General features: G+C 43.7%; 3 protein-coding genes across 3 annotated transcripts in view; 2 read left to right on the plus strand and 1 right to left on the minus strand.

Moving 5' to 3' along the window:
• Positions 1–530: 530 nt before the first annotated feature.
• On the minus strand, positions 531–6,011 carry LOC139917018 (methyltransferase-like protein 27). The gene is made up of 6 exons (XM_071906039.2): positions 5,991–6,011; positions 4,145–4,295; positions 2,836–2,964; positions 2,557–2,692; positions 1,425–1,517; positions 531–754 (listed from the first exon to the last, which is right to left on the minus strand). The coding sequence occupies exons 2-6, from the start codon at positions 4,259–4,261 to the stop codon at positions 531–533; spliced, it is 699 nt and encodes a 232-aa protein (XP_071762140.1). The 5' UTR covers positions 4,262–4,295; positions 5,991–6,011.
• A 3,805-nt stretch (positions 6,012–9,816) lies between these two features.
• LOC139917028 (methyltransferase-like protein 27) lies at positions 9,817–13,115 on the plus strand. Its single transcript, XM_078287039.1, has 5 exons — positions 9,817–9,968; positions 10,726–10,852; positions 11,178–11,306; positions 11,769–11,904; positions 12,997–13,115. Exons 1-5 carry the CDS (start codon positions 9,817–9,819, stop codon positions 13,113–13,115), a joined length of 663 nt encoding a protein of 220 aa, XP_078143165.1.
• A 1,649-nt stretch (positions 13,116–14,764) lies between these two features.
• Positions 14,765–16,620, plus strand: part of LOC139917038 (CD82 antigen) — a 6,755-nt gene continuing 4,899 nt past the window's right edge. Inside the window, exons 1-4 of the mRNA XM_078287040.1 lie at positions 14,765–14,881; positions 15,020–15,098; positions 16,059–16,171; positions 16,615–16,620. The exon at positions 16,615–16,620 is cut by the window's right edge and continues 76 nt beyond it. Of these exons, the coding sequence (XP_078143166.1) occupies positions 14,816–14,881; positions 15,020–15,098; positions 16,059–16,171; positions 16,615–16,620 (264 nt within the window). The 5' untranslated portion in view covers positions 14,765–14,815. The remainder of the gene's footprint in view (positions 14,882–15,019; positions 15,099–16,058; positions 16,172–16,614) is intronic.

Below are 16,620 nucleotides of genomic sequence, written 5' to 3' on the forward strand. Positions count from 1 at the left end.
ACACTATTTACCCACAGCGATCAATAAAGTCTCATCTAATCTAATCTAATACAAGCTTTCTGGCTATATTGTGCCTTACATTATGCATGCACTCTGTTGGACCGCTCCATCACCATGATTAGTTGGTGCAATAGAATTAAAATGTCTTTTGTACTTAAAACAGTATAATTGCTGAATGAGAAATCCCCATGTTGTTAAACTACTGAACACTGGGGACAGACTGAGGATTACACCTGACCTGCTGCCTTTGGTAAATGAGTTCTTGCAAATAAATTAAATACTTTGACTTATTTTTAGATTATTTTTGGGCCATTTTTGCCTTTATCAGATAGTGAAGACAGACAGGAAAGTCTGGGAGAGAGAGAGAAGACCTGAGACAGGTTCTGGTCCGGGTTCAAACCCAGAACCCAGAGTTCACATGTCCACCTCCATCTGTTGTTGAAAAGTGTTTTTTCTGAACTCTCTGACCTCTACGTTTCCACTTTGTTATGAAAGTGACAGACAAGACAGGATATAGATGTTTATTATCATCATAGCTTCCTGAACAGGTAGACACTGGCGCTCATGTACTCCCCGTCCCGTATGTCTCCGTCTTGATACACATTTTTCACATATTTGTCCGTCTTTATGTCCTCGACCCGAGTCCAGAGTCCCTCCTCCTCCATCAGCTGCAGCTCTCTCTCCACATCGGCCTTGTAGGCGGAGTACACCGGCCCCAACATGTAGTTGCCTCTCGTCAAGCAGACCAGGCCTCCTGCAGAGAACACGCGTGTTTACAGAACAGTAGGGAACTCACGTCCTTGGCTGATTAAATGAGATGCTTTTACAGCCTGAATCCACAGAGTTTAGAGATATCGAATGATGAACTTTTTTCTAAGAAGAATATACTGTATATGTAGTGTTTTGAAACAAAACCTTTCATTACAGAGCACTGCCTTACCAAACCAAACAGCTGTAACTGTGTGAGCAGTGAAACTGAAAAAAATGAATTTAAAGTCTATCTCCTTGGCCCTATTCCTTAATTGCATGTTGGTTAATTCAGGCTAATAAGATGCAGGGCATTGTAAATCATCTTGTTAATCTGTATTCGGCTATTTCCATTTCTTGAACGTAGGTGGTGGACTGATTTGTCAAATGTGGATCTAGTTATTTTGGATCATTGAGATAAAAGAAAAGGAAATAGAGAGTTGAAACCATGATCCACAATCATACAATTAAAGACCTTGGGCCAAGCTGCAGTGAAACCCTTTTGGTTTCCATGTCAAAAGTGTCCTTTTTGTCCAAGTCGAAATTTTAAGTTTGTCCCCTCAGCCAGCCGCAAAGTGCAATTAAAGGCAGCATACATGGGGCTTTTATTTTGAAGTTGAGCTTCCATGCCCAACATATAGCATGTGGTGGACGTTGGTGTGACTGGTTGAGGTTACCTGGTTTGGCGGCGTTGCACAACTCCCTGATAACGCTGACCGGTACGACGCCGACACGCAAACCACCGACTAACATCACCACATCAAACGCACCTGAACCAGGAGAGGAGGAGGAGGAGGAGGAGGGGGAGGAGGGGGAGAGGGAGGGGGAGAAGGAGGAGGAGGAGGGGGAGGGGGAGGGGGAGGAGGGAGGAGGGAGGAGGGAGGGAAGGATGGAGGAGCAAAATGAAAAGGGGCCAAAGTGAGTTTCCAGTTTCCTCCAGTCTGTTTCATACACACTCTATCCTGCAAAAACAAAATCATTATTAGGGTTAGACCGATATGTGGCCGATATTGACCTCTTATTAAATATCGGATATCAGCGTCAGCATCGTCCACCACTGATATGATGAAGGTTCCAGCAAGTCAATATATTTTTTGTATTATTATTGTTATTATTACGATTGTGATTATTATGATTATGATTATGATTATTATTATAGGAAATGTCTAACAAGAGAAATCATTCCAGTGTTGGAGAATTTGACTCAGGGGGGACAGTCTGGAAAACCTGCAGAGGAACCTGCAGAGGAACCTGCAGAGGAACCTGCAGCGGAACCTGCAGAGGAACCTGCAGAGGAACCTGCAGCGGAACCTGCAGAGGAACCTGCAGAGGAACCTGCAGCGGAACCTGCAGAGGAACCTGCAGAGGAACCTGCAGCAGAACCTGCAGAGGAACCTGCAGCGGAACCTGCAGTGGAACCTGCAGCGGAACCTGCAGAGGAACCTGCAGAGGAACCTGCAGAGGAACCTGCAGAGGAACCTGTCCCACCTGCCTGAAGGGGCTGCTAACCCTAATTGAATTTCATTAGTCTCAGTTTCAGTGGAGAGTTTTAGTGTCCCGTGGTCTAAATGTTTCAGATGCCTTTCCACCTGACAAGAAGAACATTCTGGAGGAAACACTGAACACTTTTTGGCATGAAAACGGTCAAATGATAAAATATTGAATATCGGCACAAAATATCGGCTATCGGCAGCTTCGATCAAAATCGGCCTTCGGTATTGGTCTCATCAGCTGACCCCTAATCATCATTGCCTGTAATGTGATATGATCAGAAAGCTGAATGTCAGAGTTGATATGACTCTACTGTACCAGCCTGTGCAGGCAGCGGTTGGGTTCCCAGTAAGGCCAGTCTGAGGTCCTGGTAGAGGCCGGTCTTAGCAGCCTGCTCCAGCATGCCTTTACTACCGTCCACTCCCACAAAGTGTCTGAAGCCGAGTTCGCTCATCTACACACAGCAGAGAAACAACACACACCACATTAACACACACACACACACACACACGATGAAAACACTGGACTTCTGCAGGGGAGACAACTAGGGTCTTCGACCTTGACCTGGGATGAAAACAGTCCTGGTTGCAGACTTACCACTTGAGCAACCAGTCCGGTCCCGTTGGCGACATCCAGAACCAGAGCGGCTTCACGACTTCCAGCAAAATGAGACAGCAGGCAGTCTGCTGCCAGAGCCGGTCCGTTGTAGCCCAGGACAGACATATCCTGTCAGTCAGATGTGTTCAAACATAACTTTAACAATACTCATTCCGACCAGCAGACAGATGAAACCTCAGATTTAAAATCTACTAAAATCTTCTGTCTATTCTGGGAATTTCCTTTCAAGTCTGTTTTGCCATAATAATGCTGTGGTTAACTCAAGAGGGAGAGCAGGCACAGCTACACATGTCCATCTGTACAGATCATTAAGACATTCAGTCTGACAAAACCAAAACAAACAAAAAAGCTTGAAATTCTGCCAGAACGTCGTTATGACAAAGACAAGCACGGGATTGGTGAAAAGCTGCGAGCCGCTTGGCGCTTTGAGGTCACATCACAGTTTTTAATTTCAGTCAGTGGCTTTAATCAGGAAACTGAACCATAAAAAGGATTTAGGCTACATATTGATTTATAGGCACAGAGCTGACAAGGCAGGTAAACTAGGCTAGAGTAATGGAACCCAGAGAAAAACAGAGAGGCTACAGTACAGAAAACACAGAGAGAAAAATCACAAGCCTATAATATTCCTACAGTATTACTATGGGCGTGTCTATGGTACTCTATAGTGAGTTTATAGTGAGTGGGTATTATTCATTCATTCATTGGTTTCAAGTGGGAAACTGACATTTTTGGCGCAATAATAAAGAGATCATATAATAGCCTATATAGATTTTTGATGTCTTTATAGATCGGTACACACACACACACACACACACAACACACGTGTGTCCACACACGGACAAAAACACGTCCGGTGCACACTGGACAACCTCTCACAGACTGACTTTTACAGGCTAGATGCTGGGTACAGTTAACAATTCAATTAATAATTAAGAATTAAAATAATTGATCTTGTTTCCCATGCAATTTCTCTTGTTTCAAGGACTAAAAAAGGGTCAACATGTTGAAACAAGGAAAAATAACCAGGAAAATGTCACTTGATTCAAGAAAATCATTGAAATTTGAATTGGAAAAGGTGAAACTATCTCACATCACTGGCAGATTTAAGATTTTATGACTTGAATCACTGTCACAAAATTGACATTTTTAGGTACTGTAGGGTACCTATATTTTATAATGAATGCACCTGTATGAATGTAAAATTCTTTTGACAAATCTTTTTTTGGGGGGTCTGCACCAATTCACCAATTCAAACTTCAACAAGGATGAAGTTCTGCACACTGACCTCCCCGTAGTTTTCAGCCCAGGACTCGTAGAGCTGGTTCCGCTCCTTGCTGTCGGTGCATCTGTTAGAATGCAGTTCTCTCTTCACATCCTCAAAGGTTCTGGTGGAGTCCGACATGATGAGGAAGCTGCAGGACAGGAGAGCTTCCACACTGCAGAAGAAGAAAAGACTGAACACAACTCAGACCTCAGACCTGTTTTCACCTGTTTTTATATATTGCATTTGCATACAAATATTAAATAAACAGGGGGCGTGTCCACCAAACCGTTTTTGCCTGAGGCCAGCATATTTTTTGAATTGTTTGCGATGGGAGCACCGAGTATGTACACTATGCTGCAAACGGCAGCGGCGTGACGAGGCGCTGAGCGCGTGCACGTTTGGCGTTTTTTTTCTGGTCGCCGAGAGTTGAAAAATGTTCAACTTTGGGTAAAACGCTGCGCTCGTCCCTCCAAAGCGCTCTCAAGCGCTTCCAGCTGGGCGTTTGCATCAATTCAGTACAAATACATTCATAGGGTATCTATTTTGAATGTAGGAAACAATGTCTGCGAATAATAAGCAAATGAAATGACAGCAATAAAATGTGTCATGCCCTGCAGCTGCAGGTCGGCCTGCTCACATACCTGCATGATGTGGGCTTACAGCCTTCATGTCAAACAATTCTCATCTTATTACCAATTATTTTTGGATACTCAACATATTGCCCACATATTTAAGATTCAAAATTCAATAATTTATTGCCTTGTCAACAAAGTTGGTAGGAATTTGCCTCAGTGCAACTCTTAAGAGGATGCACCATACACAAAAACCTTAAATACATAGAATACATAAAATACATAGAAACAATTAAGAAAAAATGTTGAAAACAATAAAAAGTCCTAAAACATAATAAAAACAGCTGTATTGCCACATGTTGTGCACAGCTGCAGATCCTGAAGTGCTCTATAGTGCTGCTGTGTCAGAGTTCAGAAGCCAAATAGCTTCTGAATAACCAGAATGCAGGTAGTCCAAAAGTGAGCGGACCCTGTCCCGGCAGGACGGACACACATTAAGCACTGTAATGTGAGCACCTTCTTATCAATCGTTTTACTCATTTAAGTGCAATAAAAAAGTGATGTTTTGTGTGTATTAGCTTTCAAAATGCAGCAGATGGCAGAGTCAGTGCAACATCAAAGACATTGTCATTGTTGTCATCAATCCCTATTTAATGCAGAAAAAGATTTATTCTGTAGATAAAAGGGGAAAACCTGATCCTGTGAAAACCAATTTCAGAGCAAGAGGCCACACCTAGTCTGCCTAACAAATGCCCCGCTTATAGGGAGGAGGGGCAAGACACACCTGGAACCTGATTTATTCTATAGAATAAATCTTTTTCTGCTTTCACCCCTATTATTTATCCTCTACACACATATGTGTCACAGCAGGGGTGAAAATAGGACCATCTTAAAGTATGCAGATGACTGTTACTTTTATTACGTTTGTCTACTGTCTGTGTTGTTTCTAAAATGTGTGTCAAGATGGATGACTCTCTACTGCAAACCAAATCTACCTACAGGTACAAATAAACCTGAACAACCTGAAACTGAGTGGAATTACCCCTTAAGGTAGACCCACGTCTTACTGTGAGCTGGACCAGTTCACCCTGCTGCACCAGGATCTCACGACTTCACATATTTGACTGTGTGTATTGTTAAGTAGTGTTAAGTAGTGAATAATAAACTTTATTTATAGAGCACCTTTCATACAAATGATGCAGTTCAAAGTGCTTTACAATAAAAAAAATAAAATAAAATGCTTAATATCAAAAGAAATACGCAAGACGCAGAGGGTGATGGCAAACAGCACTTACAGTCCTTGGTCAGAGGTTACGTCCGGGCCTCTTCCTCCACACATGTCCACTCCAAAGACTGTCTTTAACAACACAGTGGACGTTGGGTATGCTGACGACATCGGACCGTCTCGGGCCGTTCCCTTAACAAATATTCATAGTGACGCCTCAATGGAAGCCAGCAGCTGGATAAATGGGCTGCATCAAACATGTTGGGCTTTGATAGGGGCAGGTTTGGTTATTAGCAATCAATAATTAATAATCGTGAAATTATTAATAGTCATAAAGTTATTGACGGGAGTCAATATTAACGGGGCACCACTCTGGAATCAGGGACCAATAACCGAACCTTCAATACGGTCTCAGCATGGCTGTTCACCCCAGATGAGTGTTTCAGTTCCACTGTACAGTTATGAGTGAACAGTGAAGGTGAATTCGTACACAGGCCCTCACAACCAGCCGTTATTACAACACATATGCACAAGGAACCACAGACAACTTCTCTTTAAAAGTATAACGGAGTTTATTTAACTTTAGCAATATCAATCAATAATCAATAACACTGCAGTTAATCAACAACTATTATACAACTATAACTATGGGTCTAACTAGCAAGCATAAAGGCACAAACAGCATATGGCACGTACGGATGCGTGCGTATGTGTGTGTGTGTGTGTGAGTGTGAGTGAAAGAGAGAGAGAGATGAGAGAGAGAGAGAGAGAGAGAGAAGGCAAGATGGCGGACGTGGCCACGTGAGTGGGACGTCTCGCGAGAGTTCAAGATGGCGGCTGTGACCGCGCAGTTTGAACAAAGGGGCTTTGGAACCAAGATGGAGTTGGAGTTAGGCAGCTAAACCAAGACCATCTAATTCTTAGGTAGCAATGAATGTGTAATGGTGTGTGTGTGTGTGTGTGGGGGGGGGGTTAGTAAGAGAGAGAGAGAGAGAGAGAGAGAGAGAGAGAGAGAGAGAGAGAGAGAGAGAGAGAGAAAGGGGGAACACTCAGGGTAAACCTAGAGGTTCTACTCGCCGTCTAGAGACACAACAACAGCCTTTCACCACACAGGAACTCGGGGTACGACTTGGAAATAGTACGCCGGGTTACTGGTCTTTGAACTGGTAAAAGGCAGTATATTGGCTTTATACGGTGGCTACTAACATGGATGCAAGCTCAGCGGCATGCAACTGAACACTATCTGCTTTACATTAACACAATCAAATTAAGCAGCAAGCATAATGATTGAGGTATTATTCATACAGCATAATATGGACGCGGCGGTCCGATGCGCTTCCCAATACGCACAATTACAGCTTCTGATCAGTAAGCTTATTTAACACACCTATTCTAGTCTCTGCCCAGAACCAAAGCCTCTTACTTGGGAATCACTCTCGGAGGTTGAGTTTCAGCCAGTTCGCACCCAGGTGTGAACTTCAGGGGGCCTCAGGATCGTCTCCAGAGGCTAACCCACCACCGCAACTCCCATCTCTTCAGAGCAGGAGGGAACAGGCGGCCATTCAGCCGGTCAAAGAGACGACACACGCACAACATCCGCTCCAGGACTCGCTCCCACAGACAAGAGCAGATAATACAAACACACAGTTTTAGTTTTCCACACATCCAGTACAGAACAAACAGGCTGAAAGCAGCCAGCCTGCCTGCAGCAGTCAGACTGTACAATACAGAACTGAATGGAACAAAAGATGGACAGCAAATTGAAAACAGACAAATTAAAACAAAGGGCAAATGGAAAGGATTAGCAATAAATAAATCAGTAGATGGTAAAGGGGACAGTAAAAACAGAAACTGGTAAGAACGATATAGTATGTAAGAAATAATAAAAAGTTAAAATAGAATGACTTAATTAAAAGCCAAGTTAAATAAATAGGTTTTTAGCTGAGCTGGAAGCTCTTATGGCTTTAGGTATAGTGTTGAGTTAGAAAAAGCTGCGCTGCCTATTTTCTTATGTGTAGGATTGTTTGTGTTTAAAAACCCAGCAGCAGAAGATCTAAGAGCTTGTGAAGGATTATAAAACGACAAGCGCTTATTAGACAAGTAAAAGGACCTTAAAACTTATTCTAAAATATACTGGGAGCCAGTGGAGAGTAGCTAGAACAGGGGCGATATGCTCTCTCTTCCTTGTTTCGGTTAACAGTCTGTCAGCACAGTTCTGAATAAGCTGAAGTTTCTCAATCGACTGTTTCGGAAGACCGGTAGAAAGAGCATTACAGCAGACCAATCTACTTGAAATAAAAGCATGAATAAGTAACAAAGGTGCAGGTGACGGTGACAGCAGTGGACTGGACTGGACTGGATGCTGCGATACACTGTTGAGACATCTTGAGGTGTCATGGGCCGAATTCAGGGAGTCACGGGTGAAGGAGGAAGTCCACTTGAACCCCGATGATCTGCCTCACCCTGAAGCTACAGCAGGCAGCTGCTGGATGTTGCTGCCTGTCTTATGGTGCTGTACATTTAGGATTTATTTATAGCCTGATGTTTTCTATGGCACTCATTGGTATGTTAGTGTATCATGCTGTTAAAGTCTGGATTGGGCCTCTATAGGAATGCTCACCTTGGATTATGGCACAAGGGATATTAACATCATATCCTGTGTATTAATAAATGCTAGTTTCTGAATACCAAATATACACTTTGGTTTGCTTACCAGCCCGTATTAGGGGCGGAGTAAATGATGCTTTAATTTATATGTTCATAAAGTGGATTATTTATAGTGAAATCGCTTTTTCATTTATTGCACTTAAATTAGTAAACGACTGACACGAAGGTCGACGCGTTCTCATCATTCAGCAGCGGGTGGAGCGAGAGGAGAAACAGAAAAGCCTTCAGGAGTCTTTGCTCTGTGCTCACAGCCTTTGGCGATAAATTAACTTGCTCAAGACTCGATTATTGTAACGTCTTATTTTCTGGCCGACCTAACTACAGTATTAAAAACCTTCAACTTGTACAAAATGCTGCCGCCAGAATATTTGCCAGAAGTAGAAAATTTGATCACATCACTCCCATCCTGACCTTCACTGGCTCCCAATTCCAGCCAGGTCTGACTAAGGCGCTTCTGTTCTGCATATAAATTGTTACATGGGCTTGCCCCGTCATATTTATCCAACCTCATCATCCCTTATATCCCCCCTCGTGCCTCCGGTCGCAGGACGCCGGCTACCTTCCTGTTCGTAGAATCAAGAACAAATCATCAGTCAGCAGAGCGCTAAGGGACGGGGTCTCCTGTCCGGGACCAGCTGCCTCTTATGATCAGGGAAGCTAATTCTGTAGAAACCTTCAAATCCAAACTCAAAACCTTCATTCATATTGTTCAAAGATTTTGTTTCGTATGAGGCAGAGAGTTTACTTCATCAAATGTATTAGGTGTGTTAGCTGCCACAGGCTGTGTGTATGGGGTAATGATGGCTAGCGCTGTTTGATGCATGAGAAGCCTCCATCACCGAGGAGGAAGGAGCCAGGAGGAGGATAAGGAGAGTTTTGATGTATGGGGCATTGACACGTAGATCATGAACAGAACCTGTTCTGCCAGTGTAAACTGGCAGAACCCGTCAGTGAAGAACCCGTCACTGTCACCAACCCCCTGAAGCAGAACGGAGGCAAACAACTTGCAATTTATGTAACATTAGTCCTGGGGCGCAGCTGGAGGGCGAATCCTGATCTGGTTCCAACAGCAGCACCAGACGCTGAAAACCTGCCCCGCCTTCTTCAAACTCTGCTGGTTTGGGGAAGTGATAAGATAAGATAGTACTTTATTGATCCCCTTGGGGAAATTCAGTGTAAAAGCCTGTGAAGAATGGTGAGTGCCTCCTCCACAGCGGCAGTCTGCTGCAATGGGAATAGCTGAAGTGGCACAGCATGATGAGAGGCTCCACCTGCCAGCCAGTACAGGACCAGGACCTCCGACTCCTGACTTCGACCATGGACTTTCCTCCTGGATGTTCATTGACAAGTTTACTGACTCCCTTCGTGGTCTGAAGGCTTCGTGTCGGCATCTGAGCAGAAGACACTGAGGATGGAACATCTCCTCCGACCTCAGCATGTCTCACATCGCATCGAGTTTGTCCCTGGAAAAATAAAACAGTGATTTATCTTATTATTCATCATTTATCATTTGTGATGAAATGTGTATTGTGTATGTGTATCATGTGATTATTCAGTTGATGAGCTGGCCAGTGACCACTAGAGGGCACCAGGTCTCTTTTTGATAGACATGGGTGAGCTATTCATCTTCACAGCATCAGTAACATGATTTGACTTAATTGATCATTTGATTGAATATTGTGTCACTACTAAACTTTAAATCTTGGAAAATTTGAAAAAATAAAAATGTCTAAAGTCTACCTGCACATGCATCCTGACTATGGAGAGTTCATTACAGCTGCTTTATGTTCCTACCCTTAACTCCACTGTCATTAGACTCAGCTGAGTGAGAAAGTCCAGAGAGCAAAACAAGTTTTCTGACTGAGAAAAATTGGCAATTGATGAATGTTGTTTGTTTTTCATTAAAGCTACACTGAGGGATTTCCGACCACTAGAATGCGACAGAAACCGCAACACGCTTGTAAACACACAGCAACACTACTGGACTACAGAAGCCCCTAAGGACAAACAGTGCACGCTGGGAGGGGAAGGTTAGGAACTTTTCCTGATGTACCTGTGTACCTACCATAGTAACAATAAGAGTAAAAACAGGTGAAAACAGGTCTGAGGTCTGAGTTCTGTCTTTTCTTCTTCTGCAGTGTGGAAGCTCTCCTGTCCTCCACCAGAACTTTTGACGATGTGAAGACGTTCATGCAATCTAACAGAAGCACCGATCCGAAGGAGCAGAATCAATTCTACGAGTTCTGGGCAGAAAACTATGGGAAGGTCAGTGTGCAGAACTTCATCCTTGTTGAAGTTTGATGGGACTTCAGCCCTCCTACTGATTGGTGTAGACCCTCTAAATAGACTTGTCAAAACGAATCTTACATTTATACAGGTGCATTGTAAAATATACAGTACGTAAAAATGTCAGTTTTGTGACAGTGATTTAAGCCATAAAAATCGTATTTTTCTCAAAACAAGAGAAAGTGATGTGAGATAGTTTGACCTTTGTACAATGGATTTCAAGTTTGAGTTTCAATAATTTTTTGAGTGAGTATTGCTAAAGTTGTGATGTTTGAATTGAGGTTAACACATTTCACTTTAACAGGATATGTCTGTCCTGGGCTACAACGGACCGGCTCTGGCAGCAGACTGCCTGCTGTCTCATTTTGCTGGAAGTCGTGAAGCCGCTCTGGTTCTGGATGTCGCCTGCGGGACCGGACTGGTTGCTCAAGTGGTAAGTCTGCAACCAAGACTGTTTTTATCCCAGGTCAAGGTCGAAGAGGTGGTGAGTGCAGAAGCTGAATGCCCATCACCCCAGTATGAACACAGCTACATTTTTATATTTACATTCTAGTCATTTCTGTGACTCTCTTATCCAGAGAGACTCCACTGAGGTCAGCAGCAGAGGAACCTTCAGTTCCTAGACCAACATTACAACCAATAGAGAAGTCAGAGGTCAGAGGTCACAGCAGCCAGGCCTCGGCCGGTTCTACCTCTGACTCTGTGACCTGGTAGTCTACAGTTGCTGTAGTAATATTCCAATGTTTTTTTCTGCTTTTCAAGCGGAGATGTTTTTGAAGCCTCTTGTCTCCCCTGCAGAACTCCTTATCTTCTTCTCTTCCTTTTTCCAGTGTTTTCATCATGTGTGTGTGTGTGTGTGTTAATGTGGTGTGTGTTGTTTCTCTGCTGTGTGTAGATGAGCGAACTCGGCTTCAGACACTTTGTGGGAGTGGACGGTAGTAAAGGCATGCTGGAGCAGGCTGCTAAGACCGGCCTCTACCAGGACCTCAGACTGGCCTTACTGGGAACCCAACCGCTGCCTGCACAGGCTGGTACAGTAGAGTCATATCAACTCTGACATTCAGCTTTCTGATCATATCACATTACAGGCAATGATGATTAGGGGTCAGCTGATGAGACCAATACCGAAGGCCGATTTTGATCGAAGCTGCCGATAGCCGATATTTTGTGCCGATATTCAATATTTTATCATTTGACCGTTTTCATGCCAAAAAGTGTTCAGTGTTTCCTCCAGAATGTTCTTCTTGTCAGGTGGAAAGGCATCTGAAACATTTAGACCACGGGACACTAAAACTCTCCACTGAAACTGAGACTAATGAAATTCAATTAGGGTTAGCAGCCCCTTCAAGCAGGTGGGACAGGTTCCTCTGCAGGTTCCTCTGCAGGTTCCTCTGCAGGTTCTGCTGCAGGTTCTGCTGCAGGTTCCTCTGCAGGTTCTGCTGCAGGTTCCTCTGCAGGTTCTGCTGCAGGTTCCTCTGCAGGTTCCTCTGCAGGTTCTGCTGCAGGTTCCGCTGCAGGTTCCTCTGCAGGTTCTGCTGCAGGTTCCTCTGCAGGTTCTGCTGCAGGTTCCTCTGCAGGTTCCTCTGCAGGTTCCTCTGCAGGTTCCTCTGCAGGTTCTGCTGCAGGTTCCGCTGCAGGTTCCTCTGCAGGTTCCGCTGCAGGTTCCTCTGCAGGTTCCTCTGCAGGTTCCTCTGCAGGTTCTGCTGCAGGTTCCTCTGCAGGTTCCTCTGCAGGTTCCGCTGCAGGTTCCTCTGCAGGTTCCTCTGCAGGTTTTCCAGACTGTCCCCCCTGAGGCTGTTGAGTCAAATTCTCCAACACTGGAATGATTTCTCTTGTTAGACATTTCCTATAATAATATCAATAGTAATCATAATAATAACAGTAATAATACAAAAAATATATTGACTTGCTGAAACCTTCATCATATCAGTGGTGGACGATGCTGACGCTCCGATATTTAATAAGAGGTCAATATCGGCCACATATATCGGTCTAACCCTAATAATGATTGAAACTGGAAGGATGAGGAAACTGGAAACTCACTTTGGCCCCTTTTCATTTTGCTCCTCCATCCTTCCCTCCCTCCTCCTCCTCCTCCTCCTCCTCCTCCTCTCCTGGTTCAGGTGTGTTTGATGTGGTGATGATAGTCGGATCTTTGCGTGTCGGCATCGTACCGGTCAGCGCTGTCAGGGAGATGTGCAACGCCACCAAACCAGGTAACCTCAACCAGTCACACCAATAACTAAGAATGACATATACTCTCTCCTACAGAGGCAAACAGCAGTAACTAAAGATCAAAGGTCATGACTAGGGTTTAAATTTCATATCAGCAAACAACACAACAACAAAATAATACCCATAAATACTATTAAATGATACAAAATCCCATGGATCCCATGTGAAGGCGTAGCATTCGTCATACCTAAGTATAAGAGAGTACAAATTTAATCTTGTATTTTTTTTATCATCATATCCATATTTTAATCATTGTTCTATTTCATCTTGGACAACACGCCACTGTATCGTCATGTTATCTGTTTAACGTTAATGTGAGTTCAGCTACAGCGGTGTATTTTTCCTAAAAACTATTTATTATCAGAATCATTCTTGTGTTGTGTCAGCACAGAAAGAGTGCGTTGTTTCCGTTTGTTGTATCCCAAAAATCCTACTCTAATACAGTTTAGTAAGCAATAATGCAGTATCACAGAATTTGAATGGATAGAACGGTCTTATCACCATAATTGTTGACAAAATGTATTTTGTAGGACGGGACTGTAAACTGGAGCGGAGCTGGAGCCGGTTCCAGGAGGATTCTGCTGGTCTGGCACCATGAGCACATGAGAATCAAAATTTGTATATTTATTTTATCGGATGGATTATGACACAACAAACAAGCAATTATCATTGTGTCTATATTTATATATAACGTACACATTCTTCCAATAAACCAAAATAAACAATTATTACTCTATCCCAAATAAATCAGTATCAATAAATGGCACTCAGCAGCATCATAGCATTTCAGGTAATAGAAAAAAAGACTGCAATCTAAATCAATCACACCACAAGCCACATCAAAGGAATACAAAGGATTGCGGATACAAATTAAATGGATATAAGGGGAAATAATGATCTTACTTTTCGTTTAACAAACAATTCAATCTCCACATAAAGGAAGAGAAGACTGGAACATGAGGAGGGATTAACAATCACAAAATAACTCCTTTAATTAACATTTGCCCACAGTGTGCTTCATTTTTCTGCCATCAATCATTTTGCCAGCAATTGTGTGTGTGTGTGTGTGTGTGTGTGTGTGTGTGTGTGTGTGTGTTTGAGCGGTTTAATGTTTACACCTAATAAGGAAGTGGACTCTGATCCTCAACACAGCGTCTGGGTTTCCTGTAACACTACAGACAGAACAGACAGAACAGACAGAACAGACAGAACAGACAGAACAGAACAGACAGAACAGACAGAACAGACAGAACAGAACAGACAGAACAGACAGAACAGACAGAACAGAACAGACAGAACAGAACAGACAGAACAGACAGAACAGACAGAACAGACAGAACAGAACAGACAGAACAGACAGAACAGAACAGACAGAACAGAACAGACAGAACAGACAGAACAGACAGAACAGAACAGACAGAACAGAACAGACAGAACAGACAGAACAGAACAGACAGAACAGACAGAACAGACAGAACAGAACAGACAGAACAGACAGAACAGACAGAACAGAACAGACAGAACAGACAGAACAGACAGAACAGAACAGACAGAACAGACAGAACAGACAGAACAGAACAGACAGAACAGAACAGACTGACGACACGACAACATCTATCTATCGTTCTATCTATCTATCGTAACTAGTTTTATTTTAGACAGATTTAGGTTCCTTTCCTGCTGGTTGTTGTTCTTCGCTGGATTAACATGAAGTTGGAGGAGAAGATCCAGGTCCTGAAGTTCTGCTCTGCAGTTTTCAACACCATCTTCCTGGTAAGAGGACACTCTAACATCTGGTGCAGATGTTTTTAAGGGGGGAAGAACGGTCACAGTGGGAGGGAAAGACAGAAGAGGTAGAAAAGTTGTTTTCCTGCCCATCACTAAGTCTAAAGTGTGAACGTCTCCCTGCAGATCCTGGGCCTGAGCGTCTGCGGCTGCGCAGTCTGGATCCTGTTTGATAAAGGAAACCTCCTGTCTGCGCTCTCCTCCGGTACGCCGCTCCGCTCCGCCGCTCCGCCGCTTCACCTGAAAACTCACCTGACATTTAGATTTGAGTTTTATTCACACAACACAATAATTGGTACGAAGCAGAAAATGAAAAGCTACACGTAGTTACAGTGCAGGAGAGCTCAGAAGCCACGGGCCTGTCAGGAGGACGTCCAGGAATTAAAACAATGATAAGGTAGGGGAGAGCGGGGTAAGATGAGCCACCCACTGTATCCCAGCAATAATTTGCAAAATGACATGCAAGAACATTTTACTACTGTTCTAGTTCACTAATATTATGAAAAAATTATGAAGAAAAATTTTTGAAAAAATAAGCCAAAAAATAGTTTTAATAAAAATGTTTTAAAGTGACAACATTGTCTTCAGTCTCATTTGACATAGAAATAGCTTATTAGTATTTTATCCAGACTCCAACATGAATAATTCAGTGGCTCAGTTTGCCCCCAAGCGGCTCAATTTACCCACTTGCTAGGATCAATTTACCCCAATCTGGGGCAAATTGAGCCAAGGGACCAGTTGTATTCTCATTCTTCTTTCGTTTAGCTGCATTCTTCAGTTCATCTGAAAGTCAACACCCTGAAATATGGGTGGAAACATTTGTTTTAGTTCTGTCTCATTTTTCCTTGCTAAGAGAACGTTTCGAGTAAAAACTGGCTCATCTTACCCCGCTCTCCCCTATCGGTCATAACTGATGTGATTGGGACACATCACAGCCTCGTCTCCAGAGGCGATTCTTGTGTCCAAAGCTCTGAGTCCTGCGGTGTGGGCGACCCGGAGGGAACCGGACCCCGGACCCCGGACCCCGGACCCCGGACCCCGGACCCCGGCAGGGTCAGCGCCTTGCTCACCGAGCTTCAGGACAAAGCAACAATTGACGATAGCACTGCTTCATGTTGTGCCTGTGTGTGTATTTCTGTGTGTGTGTGTGTGTGTGTGTGTGTAGAGGAGCTGCGGACGGTGGCGGCGGGGCTGCTGGTCATCGGGGCGGTGGTGGTGGCGGTCAGCGCTGTGGGATGTTTAGGAGCTCAGGGTGAGAACAGATTCTTCCTGCTGATGGTGAGTTACTGCTAACAACTACTGTACATACAACAAATATATAAGTCAAATACACCCACCGGCCACTTTATTAGCTACACCTTTTTTTTTTTGTTTACCTTTATTTAACCAGGAAGTCCCATTGAGATTAATATCCTCTTTTTCAACAGCAGCACAAATAAAAACAAATACAGGAACAGAAGAGACTACAATTAAAGCAGAGGATACAAAATACAGCATAGACAAACAAAACATTTTAAAAAGGAAAATCTGCTACACAGTTGAGAAAGTTGTTAATTAAAAACAGTGGCACTGGGGACCCCCTGGAACCCCCTCAAGGACCCTGGGTAGTCCCCGGACCCCACGTTGAGAACCACTGCTGTAGTCCATCCAAGTCTGACAAAAGACAGCTAAGGTCAGGGGGTCAGGGAGTCTCTAACTGTCCCGGGTGTCTGTCCTCTCAGTACATG

Source organism: Centroberyx gerrardi, chromosome 12, assembly GCF_048128805.1.
Source record: "Centroberyx gerrardi isolate f3 chromosome 12, fCenGer3.hap1.cur.20231027, whole genome shotgun sequence".
Lineage (NCBI taxonomy): Eukaryota > Metazoa > Chordata > Actinopteri > Beryciformes > Berycidae > Centroberyx > Centroberyx gerrardi.

Coding starts and splice junctions, on each gene's coding strand:
- LOC139917018 (XM_071906039.2), bottom strand. CDS start 4,261: ATGTCGGACTCCACCAGAACCTTTGAGGATGTGAAGAGAGAACTGCAT. Junction 2,965..4,144: donor GGGCTGAAAACTACGGGGAG/GTCAGTGTGCAG, acceptor TCTGACTGACAG/GATATGTCTGTCCTGGGCTA. Junction 2,693..2,835: donor CCGGACTGGTTGCTCAAGTG/GTAAGTCTGCAA, acceptor TGCTGTGTGTAG/ATGAGCGAACTCGGCTTCAG.
- LOC139917028 (XM_078287039.1), top strand. CDS start 9,817: ATGGGAATAGCTGAAGTGGCACAGCATGATGAGAGGCTCCACCTGCCA. Junction 9,969..10,725: donor CTTCGTGGTCTGAAGGCTTC/GTGTCGGCATCT, acceptor CTTCTTCTGCAG/TGTGGAAGCTCTCCTGTCCT. Junction 11,307..11,768: donor CCGGACTGGTTGCTCAAGTG/GTAAGTCTGCAA, acceptor TGCTGTGTGTAG/ATGAGCGAACTCGGCTTCAG.